At 42.7% G+C, this 10,214-nt stretch overlaps 1 protein-coding gene across 1 annotated transcript; it reads left to right on the forward strand.

Annotated features, from left to right (window-relative positions):
• Nucleotides 1–872: 872 nt before the first annotated feature.
• Nucleotides 873–3,781, forward strand: LOC139384031 (MARCKS-related protein 1-A-like). Its single transcript, XM_071128662.1, has 2 exons — nt 873–1,150; nt 2,439–3,781. Exons 1-2 carry the CDS (start codon nt 1,067–1,069, stop codon nt 2,964–2,966), a joined length of 612 nt encoding a protein of 203 aa, XP_070984763.1. The 5' UTR covers nt 873–1,066; the 3' UTR covers nt 2,967–3,781.
• The last annotated feature ends 6,433 nt before the right edge of the window (nt 3,782–10,214 follow it).

Genomic DNA, 10,214 nt, shown 5'->3' on the forward strand with positions numbered 1-10,214 from the left:
ACCATTGGCCCTGTTGTAAATCTATCCAGTGTGGGAGTCTCTTGTGTGATGTATTTTCATGCAGGAAGGGAGTATTAGGGGAGGTGAGAGAGCTGTGATGGACCATACTATTGGGATAGATTCATTCACTGATCTTGGACTTGATTTACCTTCAGTTAGAACCATTCCATAAACAATGACACTGTGAAATCTAGTATTGTAGTGCAAGCATATGGAAGATTTTCTCATTTGATTAATTTGGAGTAGAGTGCTTGGAAACTGCAAGATATGAACAAGTGTTGTGTTCAAATCAAATGTTATTTGTCACATGCACCGAATACAACAGGTGTAGAAATTCTTACTTACGAGCCCTTTCCCAACAATGCAGAGTTAAAAAGAAATACATGAGCAAATAAAAATACAATCTACAGTTGCCTCCTATCTTCCAGACTGGACAACAGGCCTAGTAGGTAAAGGCATATCTGAGATTTTAGGTGTCATCATAATCTGACCACAACGGATTTGTTTTTTTCGGGGGTCTCTGCCCGTCATGAGTTATTTTCTGATTCTCCGCCCTTCTCTCAAAGCGTGCACTTGCCTGCAAAGAGCAGAACCACAGCAACAACCAAAAACGACCTAGAAGCCATTGACTGTAAATGTGTCTTCAGGCTTTAAATTATGTAATAGAAAAATCAGTAAATACAGATACAATTCTCACCATATTAAGACCATATGTAAAGGAAAAAATACTCTCGTTGAAGCTGAAAGGGGGCGGGAAGAAGATTCCAATCCATGGTTGCAGATTGGGTATGTCCGTGAAGTCACGCCCCTAGGTGGAGTCCTCTACGATTTTGATGCACGGTTGAAATACTCACACTTGTAGGCTTAGCGTTCTTTAATTTGAGTTCAGCAGCCGAGAGGTTTGTTGTCTAAAGCGGGGAAACTGTTGTTGCTTTCCAACGTAAGGAAAGGGATAAACACGGATTTCAAAATCTGGCAAGATCCACCTTTCTCTGTGCTGGATTTTAAACCGTGAAACTTCGAGGTTTTTCTTTTAGATTTTCTTTTTGTTTAGAAAACCTAAAATATGGGAGCTCAGTTGTCCAAGGGTGGAGTAGCTGTTGAGGGGAAAGCGGTCGCCGACCCGGCTGTCGCTAAAACAAATGGCCAGGTAAGACAAGTCCAGTTGCATGCTTCCACATTTGGCACCCAACGCCCTCGTCCAGCGTGAGTTGCATGGGCAACGTGTTAACGTTACCAGACTTGCGAGACCTTACGCCTACCAGTGAACATTTATATTTAACGTTACTTACTAATTAGCTAAATCAAATTTGGATGAAAACCTCATGTTTCGATGGTATTTTGTTTAAAAATGTGTGCATGATTTGGGTGGTTAACCACCAAACCCCTTTGTTAAATTCGTCTCGAACTTTTTGCCTAATAAAGTAACACCAGGGATGTTCAAAAAATTCTCAAATTATTATCACATGAATGGAAATATCAGTTTTAATTCAACTAGATCTCTCATGAGTTGGCGCTATAAGTTGGCAGCGATCGCCCACTCGCCGAACAACACATGCACAGGATGCAAATGAAGTTTGCTCGAGGCTTGAAAACAATGTGCACGGGGCCAGCAAAGCGTTGTATATTTAAAAACCTCTCGGACTATTTTGTGCTATTTTCGATGTACTCCTTCATTTGTAGAGATGAAAACATTAAATTGTAAAGTCAAACCTTGTTTTATTGCACATGCCGCTCGCATGCCCGTTATCTGGATGATGACTCGCAATACTACTGTAGCTGATGGTTGTAAAAATGGGTGCAATTGCCAGTCTACTGTCTCATTGAGGCGGCACGCCTACCAGTTGGTACATTCTCTGGTTAATTTACATTTTCTTTGTCCTAAAGATTATAGGAGATTCAATTATTATAGTTAAGTTTGATATCACAAATGTACATAACATACATTTTTAGATCGTTTGGGTTATTCGAATGGCAAGAAATATACAAATGTACGATATTGACATTTTGCAACGAATAGCACAACTAATCTGCTTCTTAATTTGATCGGAGTCCTTTGTTCCAAAATTCGGATTGCTGTTGTCACGGAGCACTTATGCCTCCACGTGGTCGATGGGAGTAATGCAAACTAGCTGTGCATATGAAGCGTTTTGCTGTGCATTTGACCCGGTCAAATAATTGTCCACAATGACAACCTGTTATACTTGGTTGGCCATACACCACAATCTACTTGAATTCGCTCCCGAAAAAGGCAGTCTGTATTTTTATCCCACGAGCCATTTCCTTGGTCCACATTTGCCTGTATACTTATGAATCAATTGCATACAGGTATGGGCTGCTTATAATGGTCACTGTAACGTTCTCCCCAATACCAGTTTATTTTTATAATTTAATTGTTCTCCACATATGTGTAAATGGTTTCTCGCTGTTGTCCACAGGAGAACGGCCATGTTAAAACCAATGGAGATGTCTCTGCCAAGCCTGATGGGGATGCAGCTGCCGTAGACGGGAATGGCATAGCCGAGCCAGCCAAACAGGGTGAGATGGGTGCTGGCGATGCCATCGAGGCCGCCCCTGCTGCTGAAGGAGATGCGGTCAAGGCCGAAGGGGAGGCCGCAAAGGATGCCAAGAAGAAGAAGAAATTCTCCCTGAAGAACTCCTTCAAGTTCAAGGGCATCTCGCTGAGGAAGACCAAGAAGAATATTGAGGAGGGCAAGGAGGCCGCCTCCCCCACGGCGGAGGACAAGCCAGAGGAGAATGGCCACGCAGCCAAGGAGACCAAAGAGGAGACGCCGGCTACCGAGCCTGTGGCAGACGCCAAGGAGGAGGCCACTCTGGCCCCAGAAAGCGAGGCCGCAGCAGCAGAGGAAGCCCCTCCAGCAGAGGAAGCCCCCGCCGAGGAGGCTGCCACCCCTGCAGAGGTCACGACTCCCGCAGCATCCGAGGCTGAGCCCAAGGCAGAGTGACCGTGCCCGTCACGGCTACTTGAACGTTATTTACAAGATTAAAGTATATATGAGACTCGTGCCACATTCTTAACGTTATAAACAAAACTACAAACGAAGACAAATGACGAAGGATATATCACATTTGCTGATTCAGCCACCAGTTCACTGCCTTTATCATTTCTCTGCTGATTGGAATCTCACCGGCCCTCTCATGATGAAACTGTTGGCTTACGGTGCCCCCTCATGGTACTTACTGGAACTGGCGCGTGGGGAAGGTTTTGGATTGGATGTAGAACGAATCTGGAATACTGACTTATTTTCCCAATTCATGGATACGCATCCTTTTAACAGCGTGGCAGCCCTATAACATTTTCATTTCTTATATCTTGGGATCTAATAGTTGACAGCGGTTATGGAGCAGGGCAGACCGTCTCCTTCACTCAAAATGACTGTTATATGGACATAAACCGTTCAAATGATCTTACTCATTTCTTGAATTCTACATTCCTATGTTTTGCCCCCAAATTTCAAGTATTTTGTGCTGTATAGGAAAAATACATTAAACCAGGGGAGGTGGAAAAGGCGACGTCTTTGTGCATTTTGATAATTTTCTGGCTAAAACCACATTTGCGCTTTCTGGGTCTTGTAGTATTCACATTTCAGAGTTTATGATGCAGGGGTTGGGGTTGTGTACAAAATGTGCTTTTTATCTGCAATTTGTCTCTGTAAATATGTTTTGGCCAATATCTTTGGTTCTTTTATTTTGCTATTGTTTTAAAGATGTTAATGGTTTTATTGTAACTTTGAATAAGGGTAATAAATGTTTGATCCCCTCTGATCGTGTTTTGCCTCTGTCATCCTAAACCATGTGGGAGAGGTTCATCTTGGGATAGGATTACCAGGGGCAGTTTTTATACCCACACAGCTCTTGAAAATGGATGAATGCACCACATGAATTGCCTCCAAGACCCTTCGATCAGTACATCTTCACAGAGCTCCAAGAGGATGGCTGAGGTGAAGAACTTTATAAACTGACAAATCAATGGCTGACAAGGTACCATACTTATGAATTGAGCCACAGTATGTCAGTATCATGCTTGGCTACAAGTGCGTTCTCTTCTCACATCTCAGACTATACTATAACTTTACAATTTGAAAATATTGAAATGTACAGAAAACAAAAAAAAGCTTATTTCTCTCAAATGTTGTGTCCAAAATGTTTAAATCCCTGTTAGTGAGCATTTCTCCTTTGCCAAGCTAATCCATCCACCTGACAGGTGTGGCATATCAAGTAGCTGATTAAACAGCATGATCATTACGCAGGTGCAACTTGTGCTGGGGGACAATTAAAGGCCACTTTAAAATGTGCAGTTTTGTCACATAACACAATGCCACAGATGTCTCAAGATTTTAGGGATTGTGCAATTGACATGCTGACTGTAGGAATGTGCACCAGAGCTGTTGCCAGAGATTTTAATGTTCATATCTCTACCACATGCTACCTCCAACGTCGATTTAAAGAATTTGGCAGAAAGTCCAACCAGCCTCACAACCGCAGACCACATGTAACCACGCTAGTCCAGGACGTACATATTCTGCTTCTTCACCTGCAGGATCATCTGGAGGGGGGTGCTGAGGAGTATGTCTGTCTGTAATAAAACAAGTATTTTTTAATTGAACCTTTATTTAACTAGGCGAGTCAGTAAGAACAAATTCTTATTTACAATGACGGCCTACCCCGGCCAAACTCAGACGATGCTGCGTCAATTGGCACCGCCCCATGGGACTCCCAATCAAGGCCAGATGTTTGACTGGGCCTGGCTACCAAGTGGGTGGGCCTTTGCCCTCCCAGGCTCAGCCATGGGCTATAATATGGGGTTGGTCCCCCCTTTGCTGCTATAACAGCCTCCACTCTTCTGGGAAGACTTTCCACTAGATGTTGGAACATTGCGGCTGGGACTTCCTTCCATTCAGCCACAAGAGCATTAGTGAAGTCGGACACTGATGTTAGGCGATTAAGTTGGTGTTCCAATTCATCCCAACGGTGTTCGATGGATTTGATGGAGTAAAGTGGCGCCGACAGAGATGGTCGCCTCGCTTCGAGTTCTTAGGAAACTGCAATATTTTGGTTTTTTTATGTATTGTTTCTCACATTGTTACCCCAGGAAATCTTAAGTCTTATTACATACACCCAGGAAGAACTATTGGATATAAGAGCAATGTCAACTTACCAACATTACGACCAGGAATACGACTTTCCCGAAGCGGATCCTCTGTTCAGACCACCACCCAGGACAATGGATCTAATCCCAGTAACCAACCCAAAACAACGGTGCCTCAGAAGGGGCAGATGGAGCGGCCTCCTGGTCAGGCTCCGTAGACGTGCACACCGCTCCCGAGTATACTACTCGCCAATGTCCAGTCTGGACAACGAGGTAGACGAAATTCGAGCAAGGGTTGCCTTCCAGGGAGACATCAGAGATGGTAACATTATGTTTCACGGAAACATGGCTCTCTCGGGATATGTTATCGGAATCGGTTTAGCCTCCGGGCTTCTCCATGCATCACGCCAGCAGAGATAAACACCTCTCTGGGAAAGAGGAAGGGCGGGGATGTATGCTTTATGATTAAAGACTCATGGTGTAATCATAACAACATACAGGAACTCAAGTCCTTCTGCTCACCCGAACTAGAATTCATTACAATCAAATGCCGGCCATTTTACCTACCAAGAGAATTCTCGTCAGTTATAGTCACAGCTGTGTACATTCCCCGTCAAGCGAACACCAAGACGGCCCTCAAGGAACTTCACTGGACTCAAGGTAAACTGGAAACTATATATCCAGAGGCTGCATTTATTGTAGCTGGGGATTTTAACAAAGCAAATTTGAGAACAAGGCTACCTAAATTCTATCAGCATATTGGTTGGGCTAATACTCTCGACCACTGCTACTCTAACTTCCTCAATGCATACAAAGCCCTTCCCCGCCCCCCCTTCGGAAAATCCAACCACGACGCCATCTTGTTTGTGTCGTCTTATAAGCAAAAACTCAAACAGCATGTACCAGTGACGAGAACCATTCAAAGCTGGTCTGACCGATCAGAAGCCACGCTTCAAAATTGTTTTGATCACGTGGACTGTATCAGCCTCAGTGAACAACATTGACCTATATGCTGACTCGGTGAGGTCATTTATAAAGAAGTGCATTGGAGATGATGTACCCACTGTGACTATTAAAACCTACCCTAACCAGAAACCGTGGCTGGACTGCACTTCCCTCAACCGCAAGGCTCTCCAGAGGGTGGTGTGGTCTGCACAACGCATTACCGGTGGAAAACTACCTGCCCTCCATGACACCTACAGCACCCAATGTCACAGGTAGGCCAAAAAGATCATCAAGGACAACAACCACCCGAGCCACTGCCTGTTCACACCGCTATCATCCAGAAGGCGAGGTCAGAAAAGGTGCATCAAAGCTGGGAAAGAGAGACTAAAAAACAGCTTCTATCTCAAGGCCATCAGACTGCTAAACAGCAATCACTAACTCAGAGTGGCTGCTGCCTACATTGAGACCCAATCACTGGACACTTTAATAAATGGATCACTAGTCACTTTAAACAATGCCACTTTAAATAATGCCACTTTAATAATGTTTACATATCTTACATTACATCACATGTATATACTGTATTTTATACCATCTATTGCACCTAGCCTATGCTGCTCGGCCATCGCTAATCCATGTACTTATATGTACATATTCTCATTCATCCCTTTAGATTTGTGTGCATTAGGTAGTTGTTGGGGAATTGTTCGATTTCTTGTTAGATATTACTGCACTGTCGGAACTAGAAGCACAAGCATTTCGCTAACCATGTGTATGTGACCAATAAAATTAGATTTGATGGGGTTGAGGTCAGGGTTCTGTGCAGGTCAGTTAATTTCTTCCACACTGATCTCGACAAATCATTTCTGTATGGACCTCGCTTTGTGTGTGCTGAAACAGGAAATGGCCTTCCCCAAACTGTTGCCACAAAATTGGAAGCGCAGAATCATCTAGAATGTCATTGCATGCTGTAGTGTTAAGATTTCCCTTCAATGGAACTAAGGGGCCTAGCCCAAACCATAAAAAACAGCTCAGACCATTATTCCTCCCACACCATAGTTTACAGCTGGCACTATGCGTTTGGGCAGGCAGCGTTTAATTTTTTAAAATTGAACCTTTATTTAACTAGGCAAGTCAGTTAAGAACAAATTCTTATTCACAAAGATGCCCTACCAAAAGGCCTCCTGCGGAGACGGGGGCCTGGGGTGTAAAAAAAATCTAAATACAATATAAATATAGGACAAAACACACATCATAACAAGAGAGACAACACTACATAAAGAGAGACCTAAGACAAAAACATAGCAAGGCAGCAACACATGACAACACAGCATGGTAGCAACACAACATAACAACAACATGGTGGCAACAAAAATGGTACAAACATTATTGGGCACAGTCAACAGCACAAAGTCCAAGAAGGTAAAGACAACAATACATCACACAAAGCAGCCACAACTGTCAGTAAGAGTGTCCATGATTGAGTCTTTGAATGAAGAGACGGAGATACAACTGTCCAGTTTGAGTGTTTGTTGCAGCTCGTTCCAGTTGCTAGCTGCAGCGAATTGAAAAGAGGAGCGACCCAGGGATGTGTGTGCTTTGGGGACCTTTAACAGAATGTGACTGGCAGACCGGATGTTGTATATGGAGGATGAGGGCTGCAGTAGATAGCTCAGATCGGGGGGAGTGAGGCCTAAGAGGATTTTATAAATAAGCATCAACCAGTGGGTCTTGCGACTGGTATACAGAGATTACCAGTTTACAGAGGAGTATAGAATGCAGTGATGTGTCCTATAAGGAGCATTGGTGGCAAATCTTATGGCCGAATGGTAAAGAACATCTAGCTGCTCGAGAGCACCCTTACCTGCCAATCTATAAATGATGTCTCCATAATCTAGCATGGGTAGGATGGTCATCTGAATCAGGGTTAGTTTGGCAACTGGGGTGAAAGAGGAACAATTACGATAGAGGAAACCAAGTCTAGATTTAACTTTAGCCTGCAGCTTCTCCTGGCATCCGCCAAACCCATATTTGTTTGTTGGACTGACAGATGGTGAAGCGTGATTCATCACTCCAGCTGACGCTTGACAACTGACTTGTTGGAAAGGTGGCATCATATGACGGTGCCACATTGAAAGTCTCTGATCTCTTCAGTAAGGCCATTCTACTGCCAATGTTTGTGTATGGAGATTGCATGGCGGTGATCTCGATTTTATACACCTGTCAGCAATGGGTGTGGCTGAAATAGCCGAAACCACTAATTTGAAGGGGTGTCCACATACTTTTGTATATATACTGTAATTCTACCACAAGGTACAAGTTTTACACTAGATTACATATTGGTTTTACATTTACTATCTCAGCTATATAGCAGCAAATTTGGGTGATAATACCTCAACTTGGACTCGACTGCGTCCATTTAACTGACAGTCCAACACCTTAGAAATTACACTCAAATGAGGTACAAACCACTTCATGAGGTTGCACTACTAGATGCTACGTATTCAAATATATATTTTTTAAGAACTTATTCAAATAGTTGTTTTAAATTCTTTACTTCCAATTTTTTTCCTTTGTTCTGCAAAACCCCACGGCCTAGTAGTTAGTTAACCAAAACACACATCAATTACAGTGCTCTCAATTGATAGTTGTGCTTTGTATTGTAATGTCCTTAGTGAGGAGATGATGGATGGTTGTTGTTTTACAGTAATAAAGGTTAAAGAGACTCCAGTAGAGTAACTGTTCACTCACAGTTGTATAGTTGCAGCATTGTCACTTGTGAGTCTTTGGCACCACCTAGTGTCAAGTGATGGGACAAAACGATAAAAAATACTGACATGTAACTTATACCCATTTCAGACAGAAGATGTGGATGGTGTATTACCTGTAAAGAATATAAGGCAATGTTTATATGACCTCCATTCAAACAGCCCCTAATTTACCACTTTCTTGCACTTTTATACATATCAGTGGGTAACTGGCAAATTCAGGTGTGGGAAGGTTGTTGTTAAGCCATGGGGGCTGTTTGCATTTCAAATGAGGGAGGTGATAAACAATGGAAGTGTTATTGAATTTACCTGCAATAAACCAGAGGACCATTCACACAGCCCCCATATCTGTATTTTGGTTACAGGGTCTGTGAAAATGACTAGGTCTTTAGGTATCTTTACCCTTTACCCCCTACCCCTTTCCGCAGCCTGGTCTCATAGACTAGATGTAACATAGTAAATCTAAATCCGGACTCCTGAAATTGGTATGATATGTTACATCTGGTATCGTTACATAAGGCTAAAGGTTACTTAAAGCAAAAAACTACGGTTGGGCGGATGTATGGGTGTATAACGAGAACGTCTACCAACCCAATGGTTAGGTGTTTGAAAAAAAAAGAAAATCTGACTATGAGTTATGCGATAGTAAGTCATAATTCTGAGCTTGTCCATCGTTATTATGAGATAGTAAGTCATAGTTATGAGATTCTAAGTCATCATTATGAGATAGTAAGTCGTAATTCTGAGATATTTTAGACATAATTATGATACAGTAGGCTAAGTCATTAATATGATATGTTTAGGTGATCTGTACCACATAAATCCCATGTGCACTTTGCATCAGGCACTCAACTTTCAAGGATAACCTTATGTAAAGCCTATCCTATAGTCAATTAGCCTACACATTGTGTGTGAGAATGTGGTTGTGTGTGTGTGTGTGTGTGTTAGTGATGCACGGGTTGACTCATTCCCCCGAAGTTCTCAATTATAGCCAGTGTCGGGTTGAAACAATACATAAAGCAAATCCTTAAAAGTATTATTTTTGTGCAATGTATAGGCCTATCTATAGGCTACATTGAGGTTTTTCTTTCATAATTTTTCAGCTATCTGGCATTAGTGCATAAATGAACCTTTAGGGACTAACTTTACTGCACCCAGTGCTTGGGTTGGGCCTGAGCTGTCTGGAGCGCCATACCGACACTTCTTAACATTTTTGGGGAATTGTGTACCAGCTCCTCCATAAAAACAAAGTCAAAGACAGCACAGTGTGAAGATAGGCATAAATTGCTTCTCCAATAGAAATCCTCGATTACACTTGTAAGCAATGTCATCGCGACATTGGCTGGCTAAGCTCATTCATCGAAACATATAACGATGCCGAACTTCGCTTG

The sequence above is a fragment of the Oncorhynchus clarkii genome, chromosome 25 (genome assembly GCF_045791955.1).
Source record: "Oncorhynchus clarkii lewisi isolate Uvic-CL-2024 chromosome 25, UVic_Ocla_1.0, whole genome shotgun sequence".
NCBI classification, from domain to species: Eukaryota; Metazoa; Chordata; class Actinopteri; order Salmoniformes; family Salmonidae; genus Oncorhynchus; species Oncorhynchus clarkii.

Bases quoted from the DNA above. Each gene is read 5' to 3' on its own strand.
- LOC139384031 (XM_071128662.1), top strand. From the start codon at position 1,067: ATGGGAGCTCAGTTGTCCAAGGGTGGAGTAGCTGTTGAGGGGAAAGCG. The intron at 1,151-2,438 runs GTAAGACAAGTC...TGTTGTCCACAG, and splicing joins TCGCTAAAACAAATGGCCAG to GAGAACGGCCATGTTAAAAC.